This window comes from Notolepis coatsorum (genome assembly GCF_963971535.1).
Source record: "Notolepis coatsorum genome assembly, chromosome: 12".
NCBI lineage: Eukaryota > Metazoa > Chordata > Actinopteri > Aulopiformes > Paralepididae > Notolepis > Notolepis coatsorum.
In genome coordinates, this window is record NC_140176.1 from 68,484,570 (window position 1) to 68,509,943 (window position 25,374).

At 43.7% G+C, this 25,374-nt stretch overlaps 1 protein-coding gene across 1 annotated transcript in view; it reads left to right on the forward strand.

The window, feature by feature from the left end:
- Positions 1–25,374, forward strand: part of apbb1ip (amyloid beta (A4) precursor protein-binding, family B, member 1 interacting protein) — a 34,886-nt gene continuing 9,512 nt past the window's right edge. The window contains exons 1-8 of the mRNA XM_084326169.1: positions 1–140; positions 7,969–8,028; positions 12,109–12,196; positions 12,596–12,912; positions 14,936–15,013; positions 17,805–17,964; positions 21,465–21,586; positions 23,707–23,775. Coding sequence (XP_084182295.1) covers positions 7,969–8,028; positions 12,109–12,196; positions 12,596–12,912; positions 14,936–15,013; positions 17,805–17,964; positions 21,465–21,586; positions 23,707–23,775 — 894 coding nt within the window. The 5' untranslated portion in view covers positions 1–140. The remainder of the gene's footprint in view (positions 141–7,968; positions 8,029–12,108; positions 12,197–12,595; positions 12,913–14,935; positions 15,014–17,804; positions 17,965–21,464; positions 21,587–23,706; positions 23,776–25,374) is intronic.

Genomic DNA, 25,374 nt, shown 5'->3' on the forward strand with positions numbered 1-25,374 from the left:
TCCACACACAACACACCCAAATCTGCCTGAATGATTGTGATGGTGTCGAGTGGGTGTTGGAGAATAGCATTTTAAAGCGGAACTGATGTTCACATCATATTGAGACTGGCTGGTGAAAAAGGTTTAAAACGTTGTCAAAGGTGAGAGCTATTATTTCTGTGTTTGCGGTACTTTGGTCTGATAGCATTAGGTAACAGTTGACTCCCAGAGCTGGTTGTGTGTTTGTATATGGTGAGAGTTTTGTGAGCTGTTTGATGATTTACATTTTCAATGACAATTTTCAATGTAGTTGATTGTAGGGCTACTGGTTCGAAAAGAATACGATCCAATTACTATAGATTGTATAATTGTGAATGGAGATGTTCAAATTGTACTCAGTTGATAACAACAATGGGCTGCTTTGCAACATCAGCTATTTAAACTCTACTTCGGTTTCTATGTGTGATACAGACAGTACGTACAAACAGTACGTATAGATTTTTGTGATGTCATTATGCATATTATAATAGGATCATACTAGCACAGAACGAGGTCACAGGCCTACTTGTCAAAGGTGGTCTCTCTGTACTAATCTGTTATGTCGTGTGCTCAGTCATGAAGCAGAATTTGATGTAATGAAAATGGTGTTAGCAAGTGTGTGCTTTATCTATCCAACTGGGTGGACCATGTCCTAAAAGTAGACCAGTGTATGATTCAATATCCACGTGAAACTGATATGGCTGGCCAAGCCAACAAATGTCAAGTTGTCCCTGTTGATTCTAAGAACATTTGTGCTGTTGAAATGGCTCCCAAAATGACAGTAAAAACCGACGGGAGGTAATTAATTTACTCATGAAACAACAAATTATTTGTGTGTTTTTTGTTTTTTAATCAAAGATTGATTGCAGTTTGACAGCTTTAGTTGTTTTCATAGAGTTGAGTGTGTGTAAGTGAGATGGGCGGGCCTTTGATGATATTTGTGTTCCCTACATTTATGATAAATATATTTGCACTCCGGCCATCGAGCATAAACATTATTCATTTGTCATGCCCTTTGACCTTTGCCCCGGTTTGTTACTAAGGCACCCCCTTCATGCAGTCTTCCAATACTGTCTTAGACCTTAGATCTGATTTAGACCCAGGCGTTGATATTTGATATGAGTAAGAGAGGGAGTTGTCTGAGGAGATGTTTATGTTAAGGTATAATATGCTGTACTTGGATACAGCCACTTAGAGCTATGGTCTGGTTTCCATTTTCCTGTCAGAGTCATGAATTCCACATGTGTATAGTCTTAAAAAGATCTAAATGTATTTCCTTCTTTTGAAGGCATTTTTGACAATCATTTGCTAGGATATACCAAAATCACTGGGCGCATCCATGTTCATCCTTTCTAAAGACAATTCTGTGGACACAGACTTCCAGTGATTTATCTGCATGCATTGTGCGGGTTTGGCATCACTACCCCACTGCCATTACCAGGTTCTGTGAAGACTTCCAGCCTTTGAACAAAGTGTGTTCTCAAATATCTTTACATTCTCTATACTGAACCGTGCTGTGTATTATATCACATGTTTTCAAAATGGCTTCTATTTTGATTTCTTGTTAGAAAAGATGACAGCAAATGTACAAAGAAGTAATAAGATGTAGGCAATAACTATGATAAACAACAAAAAAGGATAAACAACATTCAACCACCATTATGATTTTAATTCTGACATCTAAACATTCTAATAATGAGGCAACCATGATGGTGCCAATCACGTTCAAGGGGTTAAATCTGTTCCTAACCTTAAAACGAATGTACCCTACTAACAATATATAAAGTTCATATTTGCTTGATATGACGTTTGCCTAGCATTGTACATGTCTAGTTAGTCAAGATGGCTGACCCTCGCTAGCTAACGGAGGAATCATCTGAAAGAAACTCACTCAAAGACACACTCATGTCCACCAGACCCTGCGATGGATGGCGTCTTAACGTGGGGTTGCAGTCAAGGAAACTATAAAAGTAAAGGAAGGGTGGCGGCTGGGTGGCGCAGCGGACTAAGCGCTTGTCAACAACGCGAGAGACACTGGTATCGAATCTGGCTGTCAGCGTTGCCTCCGGCTTGGCCGGCCGTCATACTGGCTCAATTGGCAGAGTCAATGGGAGGGAAGCCGGTGGGGTGGTATTCTGGTCGTTGTAAACAGCGACTCCTACAGGTCGGTCAGGGCGCCTGCACAGCGAGGGAGGGAGATGGCGAGGGTAGTGTGACCTCCCACACGTTACACCTCGCCAATGAGGGTCCGCGCTAGCAGGTGAAAAGATGCTGCTGGCTGTCTCCTATGTCTCGGAGGAAGCATCTGATAGACTTCAGGGCTCCCTAGACCGACCAGTGGGGGGCACATGCGAGCAACGACCAGGAAGGGGAGGGGGGGAATTGGCATAACGACTAAATTGGGATGGGAGAAAAACATAGAAAAACAGGAGGAGAAAAAGTGGATTAAAAAAAAAAAAGTAAAGGAAGGGTCATTACATCACTGCAACGCGTGAATGCACATTGGTGCCATGTGTGGAAATGTTCAGTTTGGTCGACATTGAGTTGAATGGGATCTTCATCTCCTCATTTATGACCATGTCATTTAAACAGGTTATTACCTTGGAAGTCAGAATATTCTGCAATTTGTTGCATTGTTAACTAACTAACGTTTGGTATATTGGATGATGTATATTTCCTCAGATAGCTTGTATATTTAGAATTTGAATACAAGCTTCAATCAAACTGCCACCAAAGTCCAAAGTGACACCAAAGGTATTCTGATATGATGACCCTTCCTTCTTTTATAGTTTCCTTGGTTATGGTGCGTCGCCAGTCTTCAAATGTTTGTAAATACGAGTAAAATAGACCTACAGTATTGTCTTAAAAATATAAAACAAAAATAAGGTCTGTCAAATTAAGCGATGTAGACGAGATTTAACAGTGGCATGGCTGGGCGGCTGAATGGCGCAGCGGAGATTGCGCTCGTCACCAATGCAAGAGACTCCGGTCTCGAATCCCGGTGTCAGCATTGCCTCCGGCTTGGGCCAGTCGTCATACTATCTCAATTGGCAGAGGTAGCGGGTGGAAGTCGATGGGTGGGGATTGGACGTTGTGGACAGCGAAACCTACAGGTCGGTTAGGGGGTGCCTGCACAGCAGAGACAGGAAGTAGCGGGGGTAGTGTGAGCCTCCCATGCATTACTCCTCGCCACTGAGAGTCCGTGCTGTCTGGTGAAAAGATGCGACAGGCTGCCTCGTGTACCGGAGGGGACACGTGATGCAAGGCTTCTATCCTCCCTACGACCAACCAGTGGGAGGCATAGTCGAGCAACGTTCAAGACAGGGGAGGGAAGAATTGGAAATACGAAATTGGGATGGGAGAAAAATAGAAAAATAAGGAGAAAAAGTGGATAAAAAAAACAGTGGCATGGCGTATTTCTCCTGTAAAATGTTGTCTGAAACATATTTTTAGTGAACCCTTTAGGTGGAAAAAGAGGGAAAGCCACCATGTTGTTAACAAGCAAAGCCACCATGTGGTTGCTGTTTGAAAATGGAGAGCAGAGAACCAGGGACCGCCCACCTAGCAGCACCTTTATCCAATCAGGTGCATCATAATACTAGGGTCACCCATCAAGCGGCCAGTTGGGTGGAGCAGCGTGTACCTCGCCGGATCTGGTGGACGTGTCATTACGCAGAGCTGCCTCTACGCCTGTACGTCACACCACCTGCGAAACAGCTCTGTCCCAAGTGCCTGATTACTGTAATAACAACTGACCTCTGCAACCAAAATAGTTTGAAATGCGGTAATAACTTTGAATTGCATGTATACATAGTATCGCAAATAACCAAATAGTACATGTATGAGTTAGGCAGTGATGTAGTTATCAGAAAAGTAAACAGACTATCCTTTCTGCATAAGGAAACCACACCATGGCGGTGTTCATTGTCATTTCCATGGACACACCTTTTGTATTTTCTTTTACTTGTTTTTATTTGTATAGAAGGCTAAAAAAGGATAAGGGGAACAATGTTATGGGGAAATAATATGAGAATAAGTAGCACCGGTTAGTTTACTTCCTCTTTGGGGAGAGATGTTTGACAGTGGAATTGTATGCATTATTTTATATAAATGTGGGCTATTTCCACAATGCATTCTCAAAGAGTTTGCTTTGTAGGTGAAAATTTGACTCTCTTAACCCACTGTAAATCTGAATATATAGGTCTATTTTACTCTTATTTACAAATATTACCAATGGAAAGCAAACCTTTTTTTACAAACCCAAAGTACAGCCTGCAAAACAGCACTGCTGTTTCCTTATTAAGTACCTTATTACTGTAACAAAAACTGACCTCTGTAAAATTAAAAACACAATTAAAAATGTTTTCTTTATATTTGTCTACTTATTCTACTCTAGTTATTCTATTTCATCTTACAGAAGCCCATCAATATCATCAACAATGGTCCCTCTGTGGCAACCATGTCCAATTGACATGGAAAACCGATCCCAGGTCAGAGCCCAAACTGCAGAAGTCATGACCACTCTTTGAAATAGCTTTAGTCATGCTACTCCTCCACCTCCAACCATGAAGCATTCTGAAGCATTACCTACAGTATACTGATCTTCTCCTAGCAAAACACGCCGTATGCATTCACAAGTAGCCTCTACCAGGCTCCACATTTACCGTTATTGTATTGCTCTCGGCTTAATTGAAATGCTATTATTTCGGTATTAACCCTTTCACTACCACACTACCAAAGGGTTAACCCTTTCACTGCGACAATACAGAATGTTAACCCTTTCACTACCACACAACAAAGGGTTAACCCTTTCACAACCACACTACAGAAGGTTAACCTTCTGTAGTGTGGTAGTGAAAGGTTAACCTTCTGTAGTGTGGTAGTGAAAGGGTTAAATGTGCACTAATGCAGTTTTGTGAGAGACATTTTAAACATAAACTGAATGAGCAAACTGTCCCTGTTTGAAGCAGAGAGAAAACAACCTGAAAAATGTTGTTCCACCGCTAGTGTTGTTATTGGCTTATAAAACATCTTCCAAGCTTATGTTTGGTTCACAGAGCCTTACAGTGGGTTTGTTTTGATTTACGATGACATACTGTATATAGAATAAATATGTTTTGTAAACCAATTGCAGGCTCTGCTAATTTAAACAACCCCCCCCCCCCCCCCCCCCAGAACTGCATACTGCGCCATAAAGATGGTAAACGTAACCTACAGCCTGACAATATTACAGTAAGATGTTGGTTTCTATGACGACAGCAGTTTCAACACTTCCATGCCTGATGAAGCCAAAAAAATAAAGGAGCAAGCAAGACTTTCTAGGGTTCTATATTCCATGTTGACAGAGAGAGAGAGAGAGAGAGAGAGAGAGAGAGAGAGAGAGAGAGAGAGAGAGAGAGAGAGAGAGAGAGAGAGAGAGAGAGAGAGAGAGAGAGAGCTCTCTCTGTCAACATGGAATATGAATGAAAACACTAATGGTTCCCGTGTGCAACTATGAAAGTCCACAGAGAAACCAGCGTTGGCTGCTGGTGGAGGTTTTGTGTTCTGCATCATGATTATCGGTGCGGCAGATTGTGCTGATGTGGCCTGAAAACCACGTGACCTCGGTGGGGGGTGTTATTGTGCCCCGGGGTTGTCATAACAACTCCAAATAAAATGTAGGGCCAGAGCAAATTCAGGAACAGGGATCATGTGTTTGTTGATATGATGTCATTATGCTTTTACTGTTTCATATTACAAAGCGTGTGTTCCCGAGGTAACCTGTTGACTACACTCTTTATTTAGTCATTGACCAATATTTATGTTGTTTGTCTCACATGACATTATGTTTACAATAGGATTGTTCAAAGCTATGTATCTATTGGCACATGCCATTGATTCTCGTTGAGCCTATGGAAGCAGCTATGACGCAGCGTGTGTCAAGAGCTGTAAAGGAAACAGGCTGGGAGGATTTGCAAAAGACACTCACCGTTTTTCTACAACATGATTTCAACATTGCGAGCGACAGGAAGTTGCCCTCGACCACTTCCTCCTCCTCCTCCTTCTAACAAGGCGTGGAGTACATGCTACAACTGCCAGAGATGGAGAACCACAGCATGTGTGTGTGGGTTTTATTTTTGCACTGTTCTAAAATGCAAGTGAGTGTGTTTTTGAATGGTTAAAAATGTTTGCTACACACACACACACACACACACACACACACACACACACCATAATGAACACATTCAAATATTCTCAACACACACACCTGTTTGTGTGCGTGCACGCGCGCGTGTGTGTGTGTGTGTGCGCGCGCGCGCGTGTGTGTGTGTGTAGCAGCTCATATTTGAGGCTTTCTAGTCACACCCTCTTCTTGAGAATGGTTTGACATGCAATAGACCGTAATCAGCCGACAGCAGAAAAAGAGAAGCCAACATGCAAATCAGATTAGGTCTGGGAGTGGGAGGTAGGGGCTGTGTAGCATTGACCACAAGATAAGAAAGGGTAAGAGATTCTTTCATTTTACAGTTTACACGAGGCAAATTAAATGTGTAATATTTGTCAGAGAGGTCATAGCACTGGGTCACCGAAAATGTACCCCCCCCCCCCCCCCTCCCGGTGGAGCGGTTAGGCATTTGGGGTCTTGCTCAAGGACACTTCAAAATGGGAACCTTCAAATCACCAGATGACCTGCTCTACCTCCTGTGCCACTGCCACCCTGTGGTACCCTTTGAGAGAGGGGGAGAGCGCTGTGCAGTTGTTATATAAGCAGATCTGTGAACAGATCTAGCGCTACTGCAGATTAGTGTAATATCCTTTTAACTGCGCTGGGAAGTTAAACGCCAAATCCTAATTGGCTGACCAATCACAGTGTTGTTAACCGGGTGAACCCGGTCATATTCCAGGGCACCCTTCATGTTCCACTATAGAAAAACAGGGGGTATGTTTTGACTGCACATTCTAGCCCATCATAACATTTGCTCTCCTAAATGGGGCTTCACATAATCTATGGGCGAGAGGGACAGCATACATAATTAGATGTGGAAATCTCAGTTGAATCTTCTCAGGTTGTTTTCAGAAGAAACATCCAGCTCTGTGTTTCATCCACAGGCTATTTATTCTTTTCCATTTGACTTGACGACACTGTTTTCATTCTCATTTTCTGAAAACACAGTCAGCGGTAGTCCAGCGGCGGATATGAGTCTCTCAGAATAGCGTCGGCAAGCTTGACCCTTGGCCTGAAACGGCGAAAGGAGTGTCTACCGTTGTGTGTGACAATAAGATCAGTGTTTCAACAGACCAGGAAGTGAAATACCAAATTCTAATTGGCTGACAGGCATGAGCCAATCAAAGGTCTCTCTCGGCGTACACGGTAAAGAAAACTACTGCATGGCCCCAGAGGTAAAGTCTGCATGACGATAAACATGCCCCAAAGAGTTTGATGCAGCTTTGAAGCTCTGTAGTTGGGAGGAGCAACGATACGCCGGCAAGTTGCGACAAATAACGAATGCCTGAAGTTAGACATACCGTGCTTTCTTTCCTCCTGCACTCTAGGTTGGAGAGGTTGTGCAACACAGCTTGACCTAGGGCTACATTTTACCCCTGCGAGTTATTTCACAGTCAACTAATGGAGAAATACTAGTGTTTAACCTTTTCACTACCACACTACAGGCGGTTAACCTTCTGTAGTGTGATAGTGGAAGGGTTAATGCGAGGCACGTCTTCACATTTGTGTTGTTAAGCTTTCCACATGGAAATGGAAATGTGGGGGATTTCACTGAATGCTCATTCCAGACATTCCTTTGCTGTCATGTTGTCAACATGACGACCACATCCAGCGCAGTGAAAACAGCTCACCGCACAAATCAATGAAATTAAATGTTAACATTGTGCTTTTGACAATGGAGTCTCATGCTCCACACGCATTTGCAGTGTTGTTGTTATTAATCTTCCATTGTTGCTTCTTACCAGATGGATGACATCGACGCCATGTTCAGTGACCTGTTGGGGGAGATGGACCTCCTCACACAGGTGAGTCCAGTTAGTCAGTTAGTTAGGCCTACTCTACAGGCTAGAATAACACTGCTGCTTGTTCAGTTGACCATGTTCACACGGCAGCCATGTTGCTCTTATGTCATGCTCAGGTTGGGATTCCTTGTTAGTCAGTTAGTTAGGCTTACTCTACAGGCTAGAATAACACTGATGCTCTCTTCCATCAGTTGACCGTGTTCACATGGCAGCCATTTAGCTCTTATGTCATGCTCAGGTTGGGATTTGTCAGGACAAAGGTCATCAATAACGTTTTTTTTTTGCATAGCATAGCATACACAGAGACAGTAGGCTTCCCATTTTAGATCAACACACAGGTCAACCCACCTATACCATGAAAAACCATACCCATCCTCTGTCACTCCCAGTAAAAAGCAGTTGACCATATTCACACGGCAGCCATTTGCTCTTATGTCATGTTCAGGTTGGGATTCCTTTCCGGAAAGGAATCCCAATTAACCTGAGCATGAAAAAGGTAATCAATAAAGTTCTGTTTTGTTTTAGCAAAAAAGGAATCGAATCCCAACCTGAACATGACATATTTTTAGTTTATGCTATGCGGAAATTCTTTATTGATGAATGATTAAAAACAAGAATAAATTCTGTGAAGATTGAGTTAAAAGTAAGGATAAGTGACACCTGCGAGGGTGACCCCTGTGCACAAAAAGGGCAGCAAATTAGACCCAGGCAACTACCGCCCTGTTTCTATTCTTACCTCCATCTCGAAAGTCATGGAAATAATAGTCTACGAACAGGTCGAAAAGTACCTAGCGGAAAAAAATCGAATCTACGAATTCCAATCTGGCTTCAGAACATCCCACTCCAATGACACATGTCTTCTCTATTTGAACGACCACATCAAACAAGAGGTGGACGCGGGCAAATACTGCGGCATGGTCATGCTGGACCTACAAAAGGCCTTCGACACTGTCAATCACTCCATTCTGATTGACAAGCTAAAAGCAATTGCTTTTGATAGTCTATCAGTGAGCTGGATGCAATCCTACCTTGAGGGGAGGGAACAGATGGTGTAGGTAAACGGTACCCTATCCCCCCCCCTCCCAGTGAGCTGTGGTGTTCCACAAGGAAGCATACTAGGACCGCTACTGTTCCTAATTTATGCAAATGACATGTCATGTCAGCTTGTGACTGCAACTTGTTCCTGTTTGCGGACGACTCAGCCCTGCTGGTCTCTGACAAGAACAAGTTACAGGTTGAAAAAACCCTCAGCTCGGAACTAGGCAATCTGCATATGGCTCGCTGATAACAAACTATCATTACACATGGGCAAAACAGAGTCCATTCTCTTCGGTTAAAATAACAAACTCAGCAAGACCGACGGCTTCTCAGTTACAGTGGGTGACAATATTGTCACAAGGAAAGATGAAATTACCTACCTGGGTTCCATCCTAGAGGCTAATCTTTCCTGTGACAAAATGGCATCCAATGTAATAAAAAAAAGTCAACCAACGAACTCGATTCTTGTACCGGATCTCCTCTCTGGTAAACAAGAATACCCTGAAGACTCTGGCATTCAAGGGTACTACGACTATGCTTGCACCTCATGGTACCAAAGCACCTCAAAGGCGCTAAAAACTAAATTACAAACATCTCAAAACAAACTGGTCAGACTACTGCTTGACCTTACTCCTAGAACCCACCTCACCCCTGCCCACTTTGACAACCTAGGATGGCTTAGAGTAGACGACAGAGTACAGCAACTTGCAATGGGCCTGGTCTACAAGATACACTACATGACCAAGGTACCCATGTACATGTCAAAATACTTCCCAAAGGTCAGTGAATACCACGATAACAACACCAGAGGGAGCTCCACAAATCATGTTAAACCCAGATTCGGCTCAAACAAGGGACTAAACACGTTTCGCAATTATGCCACATCAATGTGGAACGCCCTACCCAAAGCTGTAAAGGAATGTGAATCACTACCCACTTTCAAAACCACTCTCAAAGAACACCTACGGGAGACTGCAATTCGAAACTGGCCCCTGTAAATGTCCTAACCCAACCGCGTGTTGCTTTTTAACAGCGGAGGAGTGCAAGAATGTGACAATGTGACCATGTGACCGCGGCAGCGCGAGAGAGCGGCAGTGCGGAAATAGGCTGTCTATTGCCATTCTCTAAGACAAACGCTAACCATAACCAGCTCCTTAACAGCGCCTAAACTTAACCCTTCTAACCTTAACCAACTCCGAAACAATGCCTAACCTTAACCTTAACCTTAACCATGCCTAACCTTAACCATAGAAAGAATATTGCCATTCTCTAAGACAAACTCTAACCTTAACCAGCTCCTTAACAGCGCCTAAACTTAACCCTTCTAACCTTAACCAACTCCGAAACAATGCCTAACCTTAACCTTAACCATGCCTAACCCTAACCGGCGAAAGAATACACGTAAAAAAAGAAAAAAAAAAAAAATTGATGGGATTCGAACTTGTCACCAACGGACCGCAGGACCGCAGCGCTGCCAGGTGAGCTAAGCTTCAAATGAAAATCATGGTGGATTACGGCTACATAATGCCGCAAGCTCTGCCGCTCCGCTCTGCGGCTGCCGCGCCTGCCGCGGGGCGTGTCGCAGCCAATCAGGGAAAACGCGGAAGCACTCGGCAGCACTCCTCCGCTGTTAATAAGCAATAGGCAACCCAACCCCCTCCAATGTACAGTAAATTACCTAGTATGTCTAATTGTCAATATTCCAATGTACAGTTTTGCTTGTATAGTTGTACAGTGTCGTCGTCCCCCCCCAACCACCCACCCAACCCCACCCAACCCCACCCAACCTCCTCCAATGTACAGTTTTTACGTCAAATGTATATACTCTCTTTTCTGGACTCTTTTTGTATCACAAACAGTACTGTATTTGCAAATCTGGTATGTCATAAATGTATAGATGTAGCAGTACTGTCTATCTGTATGTCGTGTGTGTCATATATGTCCTGATGAATTGAAAATGGGGGACCCTGATGTAAACAAGACGAAAGTCTTTCTCTGGTCTGCATCCCCTTAACAATTGTGTGTATTGAGCTGTACTGTATTGTACCCATTCTGCAATCTGTTAATAAAGTTTTCAATCAATCAATCAATCAATCAATGCCCACAGCCTGCATCTCAACGAAGTTCTGCCTAAGATGATGTCATCGGGCTGCGTTTCCTCCATACAAAAATCATTAGGCTACTATACATCAACATATTTAAAAATATCTGATATAAAATATTTGAGACATTTATATTTTCCATTGTTCAGTATTGGGTCTATCTGGAACTTATTCCCATGACACATGGTTTCGCAAAAAAAATTTAAATAGTCATGGTCATAATTGTTGGGGGAAATCGCCTCATTCTCTCAAAATGCAGATGGCCTGAGACTGAGATCAGATAAGACAGGTATCCACAAGACGTGCTGCCACATGACCCAGCAAACAAACAACACATGGAGACATTTTTGGTTTAGTTTCAGATTCCACGGTTCATTCAACACCACAATACCCACATTGGCAGTAAACGCAATGTTTTTCCTTTTAAAAGACACATGACAACAGCGGTAAAAGGCGCTCCAGACTGAGCAGTCCCACTGACACAGCAGGAGAACACTTCCAGTGGTCATCTCCTGACCATCAATTATATTCCCTTTTAAGAGAGGAGGTCAAAAGGCCACCTCCTAAGTTGGCCACACATTACTCCCCCCTCTCCCCCCTCGACAACCTGCTGGTCCCTTTGATGGTGTTTTTCCACTCGCAAGATCTTTTCAATCACCTCCCACACATTGCCAGGGGAACCATACATTATCAGACGTAGAAGTTCACTCACGTACCGCGCTTACAAATAGACGCAAAGGGTAAACATTGCACTTTCGTACGTAAAACTAGAGAGGATTTATACGTTCTATAGAGCACTCTGAATGTGTTGTGGATTATAGCTGAGCCCCTCAAGGGGGTGTTCCGCTAGCCCCCGTGGTCACACGGAAAACTGTATTGGTTCTCTTTTCCATGTATAACCAGGACCCTCTTGTCGTCTCCCCCCCCCCCCCCCCCCCCCCAGAGTCTCGGGGTTGAGACGGTGCCACCGGCGTCTCCCTCCAGCACCGCCAAACCAACCAGCTTCTCCACCGGCTTCACGGACCTGAATGGTGACTTTATGTCCACAGTGTTGGAAATACGCCCACCGTCTATGGATGTTTTTTATTTGAATTATGTCTTATTATCTCAGTGCACCCATTTTGGGGGGGGGGGGGGGTTATTAATTACCAAACTATTTCAATGATAATGATCACAGGGGCAAGTCGCCGCTGTCGTACAGAGGCAGATAAATGGCCCTCTGTATGTATCTGGCTACTGTTCAGGCTCTAATTTCAGACATAGATTAAGATCACTCTACATTAGTCAATTATTCACTGTTAAGCCGCTGGCTTGCTTTCACAGACGGCTAAACGAGCATAACTAATGTAGAGACGTGTCATAGCAAGGTCACCGTGTCCAGGGTCATTAAAGAGATGTTTTGTTCCCTCCCTCTCCCCCTTAAACACCAGAGACCAACATCAACGACCTGGAGGATAATGACTTGGACCAGCTCATGGCCGATTTGATGGCCGACCTCAATGCCACAGAGGAGAAGCTGGCGGCGGAGATAGAGAGCCAGAAGGAGCCCTCACCGCCCCCCTCGGGCCTGCCGCCCGCCCCGCAAGGCCTCAGCCACTACCCTGCCCCGACCCCCACCTCCCTCCCCACCTCCTCCACATCGCCTGTGAGCAGCAGCAGCAGCAGCAGCAGCAGAAAGCCCAGCTCTCCTGCCTCCCCTGCAGGCTCCCTCTCTCCACCTCCACCTCCACAAAATAAGCCCACAATGGTAAGACGCCGTAAATATTGGCAGCAGGTGTGTAATATGAAAGAGGAAATGAACCTTTTAATGTTTTAACCACGAACAGGAACATCTGCTGTTTGGATCAGTTGCACAAACGTGTTTCAGTTGAATATTGAGATAGTAATTAAATCAAACATGCCACCAGATTCCATCCAAGAAGTCTTTTAAAGGGGAATGCCACCCATTTTAATAATTCACACATGTGTTCTCCGAGACGGTTCAGTCAGTATTCGTGAACACGCACCACTCTCTTAAACCTGGATTAACTCAAGGGGCATTCATGAGTTATTAAGCACAACACAATAGAATATGTCAAAGGTTTTTTTCCAGCCTGCTTGATTTAATTTGCATATCACTCATCCTTAAACTAATCAGGACAGGGCGAAGACTTCTGCCTTTCCATTATAGGAATCCTGGCACGCTGTCAAGGAAATATCTATGCTCCCATATTCCCACTCCCAACATGTATTTTCAAAATATCATCGCCAGCTAAATCGTTGCCAGGAGGCCAAAGCGGGTTGTTTTCCAATGAGTGATGATCACATCACAAGCTGCTGTGATTTGGTTTTGTGTAGCTACATCTCATAAAGTAAGACATGCCCACTTATCATGTCTTCAAGTGTTCCTCGGAAACACAGTATTTAGGCGATGAGATGAGTCCCTGGGAGTCTCATCTCAAGCCCCACCCCTTTTATTCATCCTCCAATCACAACTGTTGCTTTCCTCTGACAGGGATTTGAGGTAGGAGTTGGAAATATGGTACCCGAGCTTAGGAGTTGTCAGAGAGCATGGCAGTTTATGGTAATAAAATAATCTGTCATATTATAGAATCTTTATATCATTTTATAGTTTTTTTTGTGTGAGTTACATTGTTAGTTATATGTTTAGTATTGTAAACAAGAAAAAAAAAAAAAAAGTGTTCTCACAGTTTACATGTCTGTTGCTATGGTTACCCCATATTTGCAATCAGAGCGCTTGCACGTCAGTCAAAGTTGCAATTACAAGTTCTGATGTGGGAAGTAGGTGCTTCCCAGATGCCGTTGAAAGTGCAGGTATCCAGGATGGCCTATGTATACATTATTTATATAATTATTAAAGGGGCACTTCACCAAAAAACAATACTGATTTATTTTGCACATAATCTCACACACATCCAAAAACTCGAAACAGTTTTGCACACATTCATTTAGTTGACAGTTATTGAGAGCAAATGAGAATATAACCACCAGTGATGTCATCAGGGATATTGAATCCTTGTGTTGTGTTAATTACAGCTTCATGAAATGATAAGGTATCAGTCCCTATAAGACAAGTTATTGATCTTTTTTGTACATCATTCCATGGTGCTGTAATCAACACAACACAAGGATTCAATGTCCCCGATGACATCACTGGTGGTCATATTCAAACTCATTTACATTTAATAACTAGTCAAACGAAATTAATGTGTGCAAAACTGATTCGAATTTAAACAAATGTGTCTATAACTTGTGGACTGTTTTATAAAAGCAATAGCTCACTCCAGGTCGTGATATATTGTGATTATATCTGTTCTGAACTACGCCCCTTAGCTGTAACATAATCACAATATACCAATATATAGTCGTGAGTTATGGCTTAATTATATTATATTATCTATCAGTCTAAGATATCACAGATGTCCAGCTCTTGCAGAGAATGGTGCACAGTAAGACACAGTAACAGGATCAATACCAAAGGTTGGAGCGTCAGGGAGGTGAGAAGGTAGCAGAAGTGGTGATGGAGATGGAAGTTTATGTCTTTTGCACGTATTGTGACCTCATCTTGCTGAGACAAAAAGCACCGGGTGGAAGGCAATGTACCATATCCATCATCATAGGGGAGATGTGTGGAGGGGTTCGTTAATGACAAATTAACCTGCCCTACTTTTATACCCAATGAATAATGACGGAGAATAATCTATATTTCATAACCATAAACTGCGATGCTTGTGTCACGGTGTCCTAACGCCATTGATTGTCTTGTTCAGGAGGAGATCGAAGCACAGATCAAGGCCGACAAAATCAAACAGGCGCTGGAAAAGCTCAAGGAGGCTAAAGTTAAAAAGGTAAGCTCAACCAACTGAATTAATGAATACAACCTCTCTCTCTCTTTCTCTATATATATTGGTGCGTTGCCGATTTCAAAGCTGGTTGCACGGTGATTTAATGACACCACGTGTGCACGCTCCCGCGCATGCACATAAATGTCCCCTCACATATGCACAGACTAAAGACAATGCCTAATTGCCTCTACGAATGGAATGTAACATTTCATTCACAAGTTTTGTGTGAATGTATCTGAGAACGCATTTGAACACACCTGGCGACCTGCACTATTGTTATGCAAAGTATAGCCAGGTGGGTACTTAGCGAGTTGGCGCATCAGTCGAGTGCAGCACATTCCTGTGTGCACGCGCGTGCACATCCGTGCATGTGCGTGCACGTGCTTCTGCTCACAGAGCCGGTTGCATGGCGTGCAACCCCGTCCCATGAGCAACGCACCCCATTATATGTATGACAATGGTAAACAAAATAAATGTTGTGCGATAAGGATATAAATAAATAAATGAATGACACTGTGAAATATATATATATAGAACTTTTACCTTTACTTTTACCTTAGAACTTTTTCTTCTTTGATTTGATTTATCATCTTGATCATGGTATCACTATGGTCATGCATGCAGATCTACGTGCCAAAGATCCACAGTTGTCAAACTACTCCCATGCCGGGCAGTCAGGTGGCGTAGCGGAGATTGCGCACAACGACTAATTGGGACGGGGAGAAAATCAGAAAAAAAAAATCAGAAAAAAAACTACTCCCATGCCATTAGAATGTCCTACCACTGTCATAACCGATGCCGTGGGTACTGTAGTCACGTCAAGCTGACGTTAAATCAATGTAAGCGACAAAAACAGTGTAGCTGTATTGCTTTGCTCAATTCTCATTATGTCCATTTTACATAACCCGCTATGAAGCTGTTTGAGTATAAATCCTTATGAATAGGCTGCCAGGTAAAAGGCAATCAGTTCTTAAGTCGGAACCTCTCCGATTAGCAATGTCTGAACAATGATGAAAGGATGATTTCACCTTGACTATGTGAAAGTAAAGCTATGGTGTAAAGGAAACAGGCCCCTCTGGCCACTTTCACAGCAACATCTGTCCCAACATCTGAGCAGGGTGTGAGGTTTCATTCTTCAGTGGTTGCGGTGTGGCTTTGCGTGGTCAGGGGCGAAGTGAAGATAAAAACACACACACCGCTTCCAGAGTGAGCGTATTTCCGATATTATATCCCCTCTCCCCTGAAGAGATGCGAGATAGACCTACAGCGCGGAGCCTCGCATGCGGAAGGGAAGGACGAGAAGAGGCGATTCATATCCAAGGAGACATTCTTTTTGAACACATGCTGAACATCCACCGTTCTGCGCGGAGGGCGGTGCCTGAATTGATACGCAGAGCCCCGGTGTGATATCATCTCTGAAAAGCACACGGCGCGACTGTGGGCTTCCTGAAGCTGGATATCAATCCAGATGAGAAGGAAGTTGTGATGAAGCTCTCTGACCCCAGAGTGACCTCTCGCTACAAGAAGATGCTCAAACTATGTTTAATTTCAATCGTTTTATAATAAAAAAAAATAATTCTCACATATTTTTTTTAACGCAGCAATCACATAATATGTAGGTTTATATAACATATCTGTAACGGATGGTACCGCGAGGCGCAGTCACGATGGACATCAGATGTTGTGAAGTGACTGTGGCGAGTAGCGGTGCTATGGGTTAAACTCACTCTCACCCTTAAAAGACACATCGACACGTTGCAAAGCAGTGAGTTCACCTCTTGGTATAGTGGTCTGTGCTGTCGACCCGTGGTGCGGCAGACCACGGGTTCGAAAACTCCCTCGGGCATTGAAGTTTAAGGTGACGATATGACTACTGTTACACATACACGCTAAAAAAAACTTTACATTATGAAAGAAGAGAAACCCACATTAATGTTTTAAAGATGCACTAAGATTTGTAACATGGACTGGTTGGACGCCACCGCATACGATTTACGTGGAATAGCGTAATATATTGGTTGAGTCTATACGGCTCTCATCCGTCATGCTCTGGCAATGAGGATATCATAGACTTGAGCGCTAAACGTTGTGCTTATTTGACTTCACTGTGTGGCTGAGTCTACATCTACACAGACTGTCCGCAAATCTTGGTGCATCTTTAACCAATTGAATGGCTGCAATCAGGGGCGTAAGCAAGAAACTCTGGGCCCTGTGCACATGTTGTGTCTCCGGGGCCCCTCCCCAGCCACGACTCATACGTGCCTTTTAGTAACAACCTCCCCCAGCTTGGGGGCCCTGGGTAGTTCCCACCCACACACACACACACACACACACACACTCACATGCCCCTGGCTACAACAAAATAGAACAGCGCTAACCATAACCCAGAATAGAAAAGCCACTCACTCCAATTGCTCTGTTTCGACAAATTCTAGGAAACGGTTCAAAAACATTTACTGTATCCAATCTGTGCTTCAACTGTGTAATGTGCATGGTGTGTGTGTGTGTGTGTGTGTTTTATAGCTTGATTGATCCGACATATCCCTTTGGACACACCTGCTCTCATCCAACATCACACTGGAAAACAGGCCCAACACCTACACCATCTTTCAGGCACATTATCCAAAGCAACGCGTGGCGTTATGATCCACAGCTGCTCGTGAGAATAGTAACTCAGAGAATATTATTTGCTATCTTTTTGGCCTCGTTATAAAGCGCAGATGTTGTTGTCAAAGGTATCGCCGCGTGTGTCAAGCGTTTTCTCTAACGATAGCCTCCCATCATCCTTTGGCAGCTGGTGGTGAAGGTGCTGATGAATGATGGGAGCTCCAAGACGCTGATGGTGGACGAAAGACAGACGGTGCGGGACGTCCTGGATAACCTGTTTGAGAAGACCCACTGCGACTGCAACGTGGACTGGACCCTGAGCGAGACCAACCCAGAACTACAGCTCGGTGAGGCGCCCGGCGCTCAGTAACAGACAGGCACATGTTAAATCTCCCTATCAACACGTTATGCGCAGATGCTCGATATGTACACACACACACATGCACGAATACACAGACACATTCATGGATACACACACACACACACCTGCAATCGAGGATGTTGTGGATATCACACACACACACATGCAAGCACGCATGAACATACTGTATGCACACAGACAGGCACATGTGAAATTTCCCTATCAACACGTTATGCGCAGATGCTCAATATGTACACATGTATTGCACACATGCACAAATACACAGACACATGCATGGATACACACACACACATTCAAGGATGTTCTCGATCTCATACACGCAAGCACGTATGCACACAGACACACACACACTGGCCAATGTGCGTAGTGGGATAGTCATTCAGGCCCAGATGATGGACTATGTTTTTATTGGCTTGACGACAGCCACACTGCAGCAAACTCACAATGAGGCATTGATCGAACTCCCCTTCACCCCTCTCTCACACACACACACAGACATGCACACACAGACAGACAGGCATGCATGCATGCACGCACGGACACACACACACACCGTATAGACAGGTGGGTTTAATTTGCTGTATCGGACTCTGTCACTCATCCTCTCTGTCATGAGGAAATAGAAGCCTTATGATCTCAATCCTGCATCTCGGTCTGTGGCTTGTACACAACACCTCCCTTCACCAGCAGACGTTTCCGTGTCCACTCACTTACCATTTGTTCACACTGGTACAAACAACTCCACTGTTTACAGTCTGTCTCCCCCATGAGTATTTAGTTGATAATCATAGTCCCTATAAAGGAATTGGATCAATCATTTTGCGTGGAGGATGAAATGTTCAAACCAACCAGTTTCTTAACTTCTTTTTTATATATATATATAGAAATTATCCTGTTAATGCAGATTAGGCGTTTTCCACTGTTGGCCCCAAATAGGAAATTAAAACGGGTACTTCCCATTGGTCAACATCATGGCTATTTTAAGCTAATAATAGCATGTGTGCTACTTATAGAATCTCACCCACGTGAAACTTTGCAATCGACCCACGTAAGCCATCTGACACGTAGTCATGGAGGAGAATCACGTGTCTGAGCAACCAAATGTAACATGACAACTAGTCAACGGAACCCATGTCCTTGTATTTTTATGCCTTTCCAATTTTTTGTCGTTATAACAATTCTCATCTTGGTCATTGTGCTCCGTCGGTCTAGGTAGCTGTGTAGACGACCACATGCCTCCTCTGATACATGTGGAGTCACCAGCCACTTCTTTTCACCCGACAGCTAGAAGTTTCACTGTGAGAGCCTAACGCGCTCTGAGGTTCACGCTATCTCCCCCAGATCCCCTCCCCTTTGAACAGGTGCCACAACTGACCTGTAGGAGTCGCTGTTGCAACGATCAGGACTCATACCCCACCAGCTTCCCACCCCCGAACACAGCCAAAAGCTAGTTTAATGTGTTTGTAGGGACTGACCAAGCCGGAGGTACCGCTGACACCAGGAATTGAGCCAGGGTCTCTGCGGTGGTAGACGAGAGCTTAGATCTCTACACTACCCAGACACATACATACTGTTTACATCTGAAACAAAGGTTCATTGCCTTCACTAAATATGGCCCACTCAAATCAATTCAAATGCTCAGAACTGAACTGAATCATGAAATGGACTTTATGTCAAAACAATAGTTCACTAATATGTGGCACAATCCTAATGTGATGACCGGAGTGTCGGACGTCCCGTGATGAAGACCGGGAGGATGCGGCCCTCTCTGCGTGCCCTCCTGTCTCCCTGTCTCTGGCTGTCTCGTAGTGATGACCGGAGTGCTGGACGTCCCGCGATGATGACGGGAAGGTTGCGACCCTCTCTGCGCCGCCCCCTATCTCCCTGTCTCCGGCTGTCTCGGAGCGATGACCGGAGTGTTGAACGTCCCGTGATTAAGACGGGGAGGACGCGACCCTCTTTGCGCCGCCCCTGTGCCTCGAATAGATCCGCTATCAGCTCTATCTCTAATCTTTCAAAATGTTCAGTTGCTATCGCTATCAGCTCTATCTTACATTTTTCAAAATGTTCAGTTGCTATTGCATGCACTCATCTGTGTTTCACTACACACATGAGTGCATGCTTACCAACTGTCCATCTGCAACACTACTATCACCGACATCTAAGAAGGGAGATCCCCCCTTGAATGGCCCTTCTAAGGTTTCTCTCCTCCACACTGCCTGTGGTGCATTTTTTCCTATTGCTAGGTTTTAGTGAGTTTTTCCTTACCTTCGCGTGGGGTATGTCTGGGAGTGTTTGCATTCATTCATTTATTTAGCATTTATTTAAAATTTGTTGGACCTTATGATGTTCTTGTTTTGTTCTTGACTTATTGTTATGTTTCTTCTTGACTTGTTTAAAGAAGACGTGTCTGGCCCATGGGGACATTAACGTGTGTTGTCGGGCCTTACAAATTAATTTGATTTGATTAATGTAAACATATAGCCTAGTTCAGTCATGTAGTTCAGTAAGTCATGCCCAGTGGTTACAGTATAAAGTAGATTAGCATCCACAGGCCTGATGGCTTGAGTCAACGCCCTCTTCAAACATGGAACGCGCGCCACGTTAAAGTGCACCCATAACCACAAGACGAGCACATGTTTACGCGCCACACTGAAAAACATCATGTGTTTTTAATGCTCTTCAAAAGGCTTTTTACTCCAAATGACTTGCAAAGTCACACACCATCCAGTTAATGTCATGTAACGTCCAGACCACAGCCTGGGTGGCTGGAAGTAATCTCTTTAATGCCCACCGTACCTCCTTCTCCACTGCTGGCCTGTAATTGGGAATCACAGTGTAACTGCAGTCAGTAAAACCCTCCATCATATGATTTTACTACATCGAGTGTGTGGGTGGGCGAAGTGGGAGGAGGTGGCGAAGGAGCCGTTAATGGCTTTTAAAGTCCCTCCAGCAAATGAGTGGGTTGTATTTGATTGAACTCTCTCTAAATTCAGCCTCCCGTCTGCACTATGTAAAAGAAAATTATAAAATAAAATACAATTGTATGGCTGTGAAATATTTTTCCAACCCAAGAGAAACTAAGTGCAATGGTTGTTTTGAAAAGGAAGTCTTGTACAGTGAAAACCAAAACAAATTGAACAAACGGGTGGGCAAAGCATCCGAGGAACAACCTCAGTGTTTGTATTCCAAGATTGTGACGTTAGGGATTTGCCCTGCTTTACTAAACATCCTCTTTTTAAATAAGGGTAAAATAAGACATTTTCAATTTACCAAAGTTTTGTTTAACCACGCCAATGTTTTAGTATCCTTGTTTAACCACGCCAACGTTTTAGTATCCTTGTTTAACCACGCCAACGTTTTAGTATCCTTGTTTAACTATGCTGAAGGGTTCTTTTGTAAAGGAATGAGAGAATAATATTGGCTGTGTTTGCTTACTTCTGAGCTGGCTTTTCTCTTTGCCAGTACGAGGATTTGAGGACCATGAGAACGTGGTGGAGCCACTCACAGCGTGGATGAGGGACAGCGAAAACAAAGTCATTTTCCAGGAGAGAGCAGACAAATATGATGTCTTTAAAAACCCTCAGGTAAGTCCCTCTACTCAACTTCCTTTTTAAAGGAACACGCCAACACTATGGGAAATGCGCTTACCGTCTTCTCCAGAGTCGGACAAGAAGATATATAATTTGTGTTCAGTAGAAAGCTATCCCTCTGAAAGCTAGTCTAGCTTAGCACACATTGATGGAAACATATACAGACCGCTATCCTAGCTTAAAACTCTGGGAGAGGTGTTTTTGGCCAGCAACTAGGCTAGCTGATACGTATCTGAAGAGGGCGGGGTATGAGATATGTCTATTGGCTGATCTGTAACACTTGTTAAAGTGAAATCATACAGTAAGTACCTTGTTATAAAGTGACCCATAAGTCTTGATACAGTAAGTACCCTATTATAAAGTGACCCATAAGCGTTCATACAGTAAGTACCTTGTTATAAAGTGACCCATAAGAGTTCTGCCTCTCAGTTAGGCAGGCCCGTACGCGTCTATATTAATCCCAGCCGAAGAGTGTGTCGCGTTTCTCTGATTGGCCATGACGCCCATGTGACCGCGGCGCGCGGCAGAGCGGTAGAGCGGAAATAGGCTGCTGCCTCCACGTCAAGAAAGACAGACAGGCATTCTATTGCCATGCTCTGCGACAAACCCTAACCTTAACCAACTCCGAAATAATGCCTAACCTTAACCCTAACCTTAACTTAACCCTAACCGTAACCAACTCCGAAATAATGCCTAACCTTAACCCTAACCTTAACTTAACCCTAACCTTAACCAACTCCGAAATAATGCCTAACCTTAACCCTAACCTTAACTTAACCCTAACCTTAACCAACTCCGAAATAATGCCTAACCTTAACCCTAACCTTAACTTAACCCTAACCTTAACCAACTCCGAAATAATGCCTAACCTTAACCCTAACCTTAACTTAACCCTAACCTTAACCAACTCCGAAAGAATGCCTAAACTTAACCAGCGAAAGAATGCACGTTTATAGCGAGAGAATAGGCGGCCCGTACTGTCATACACAGTTATAACTGGTGGTCTGCACATGATATCACAAAACCTTAACACCAGCCAGTTAACCTTGCCTGGCCTCCTTCTGTTTGTGTAAGTCTATCTCCAGTATTTCATCCCAGTGCCATTTGGCAATTTTCACCGTTTTCCGAATCGCAAGATGCCTTTTCTGCACGAAAGATGGCCTCTTACGTGTATGCCTCCACTGTAATGTATAAATATAGCCTCATATGAAAGACGGAGGCATCTTGGCATGTCTACAATCTTTTTATTGTCTGTTGGCAGGGATCCATTGCTGGTTGAGAGTATGGAAGCATTCAAAGCACTCCATCATGCCTTCAAGCTCCCCAAACAAAAGACAGTTACACGGTCCCTATCTAATCCGTTTGCCAATCCAAAATTGTGACAGAAAGCCATCACAGTAACTCGTCACAATCCAAACAAAAAGACTGATGGGAACAAATCAAAACACATTAGAATGATCATAAAACATAGGTTGAAACATTTGTTCTGTGTTGATGTTGGCATCCTACTATAAAATGGGGGGGAAAGAACTCTTGTCTGTCCGTCCGCATCCATCTTTCTCCCCAAAGGGTTGGTTGGCCAATCAATCTTAAATTATACATGGGCATTGAGCAGATTTTTCGTATTTCACAAATTCAAAGGAACACGCCAACATTATTGGAAATGCTATTACCGTGTTCTCCGGAGTTGGACAAGGAGATACTGTAGATACCAATTTCCTCTCTGTGCATTCAGTAGAAAGCTATCCAGCTGCAAGCTAGCCTAGCTTAGCACAAATTAATGGAAGCGGATATGGACCACTAGCCTAGCTCAAAACGAGAGGTGTTTTTGGCCAACAGCTAGGCTAGCTGGTCCGTATCTGCTTCCATTAATTTGTGCTAAGCTAGGCTAGCTTGCAGTTGGATAGCTTTCTACTGAACGCTCCGGAGAACACTAAGCGCATTTCCCATAATTTTGGCGTGTTCCTTCCAATGTCTTCTTGGTCGGCTCTGCAGAAGACGGTAAGCACATCTCCTTAATGCTTATGAGCATTTTTGGCAGGTCTGCGCTGCATTGTTGCGTGCACATCCCCAGGTATGGACTAGTAGTATTAAAGACATATTTCTCATTGCAGAAGTTCTATCTGTGGAAGAAAAACGGCCTTGAGGACATGAAGGAGAGAGACAAGGAATTACTAATAGAGGTAGGTAATTCACACATGCACATTAACGTGTGCACACACACACACACATTAGCACATAACAAAAATGAAAGAACAAAGACACAACAAAAATGTAAGATTCTTTGAGTGATGGTTTCCCTTGGGAACTCTTCATACCTGTCAGGATCCGTTTGCCCAGGCTGGTCCCATTCCCCCTCCAGCTCCCCAGCCTGGTATGCGTGAATACTTTCGGCAGCCCACTTGTCCTTCCGCATTGCTCTGATTGGCCTAGCGTGCGCATGAGCCGCGACGGGCTCCTCAGCCAGGCAGGAATACTAAACTCTGCTTAAGCTCCAGGAGAGAGGAGAGAGGCTGAAAACCTGCAGTTCTTGCCCGACTGATGGGAGCCGAATCCCGGATCCGATTTTTCTGATGAATACCCCCAAAACATGGAGGTCCCGAACGCAATTTATACAAATGGAAGTATTGATTACGCTGTAACGAATCATTAAAAAAATATACCGTTAACTGGAATATGTTGTTTCTTTACACATATGTTGGATTATGTAATTGGTTTGTCATGACAAACCAATAAAAAAACGTGAATTAATTATTAATTAATTAATACTGCTGTGACGATTTCAATAAAACAGACCATTCTGAGTCCATGGTACATGCTTGTACAACTGTACAAGCAAAACTGTACATTGGAATATCTAACATGTATTTACCACCTTCCTCTGCACAAGGCCACAGATGGGTTTTATGTAACACAAGGACAATTATATATATATATATTTTAAATCCACTCACCATTTGTGTACTTCTTTACGAGGAAATAGTGTCCCTCCCATCTGATCACTTGTAAATTAAATCCATCCTTCGATATTTTCTGATGAAACGTTCAATGACCTCGTCTGCTTGCAAACAGTTGCAAATCAGGCAATACAACAAACAGCAGTCTTTTGTGATCTAATCGATCCTTCATTTGCATGAGGATGCTGTCGAAATCCACTAAACATTGTTCTGTTGATGCGTGACACTCATCAAAGCACACTCATCAAAGCTGTGGGCACCTATCCCATCTTCCTCTTCTTCTTCTTCTTCCTCTGGGTGAACGTTTCGATGACTTAGCTATTAGCTCACGTTAGCTACAACAAGTTAGCTTACAGAGTCCAAGACGGCACGTTCACGTCAATTACACTACTTCAACTGAGATAAAAAAATATATATATATCATCAAACGATGCACAATAAGTTCATGAACAATTGAATAAAGATCTTATTCTCGATGTCAGTCTCTTTCAAGGCAAATTGCACACAGTCAGTCTCAGTGGTGAGATGATGACAGAAAAATCTAGAACATTAGATGGCTATTGACGCCACAGTCAATAGGGTCTAGCTGCAGTTCCGTATCATTAGCTGGCACCATTCTCTGATTGGATTTCAAGGCTGTCAACACAATGTGGTACGACGTGAACGCCAATCAATCAAGTGCGCTCCGTCTCACTACCCGCCTTTTTTAAACTCAAATAGCCTATTTTGATTGGATAATTATATTCTTAAGCCCAACCCAAGTCGGCCCATGTCACCCCACTTCTTAGGGACCTGCACTGGCTCCCCATTGCTGCACGTATCCGC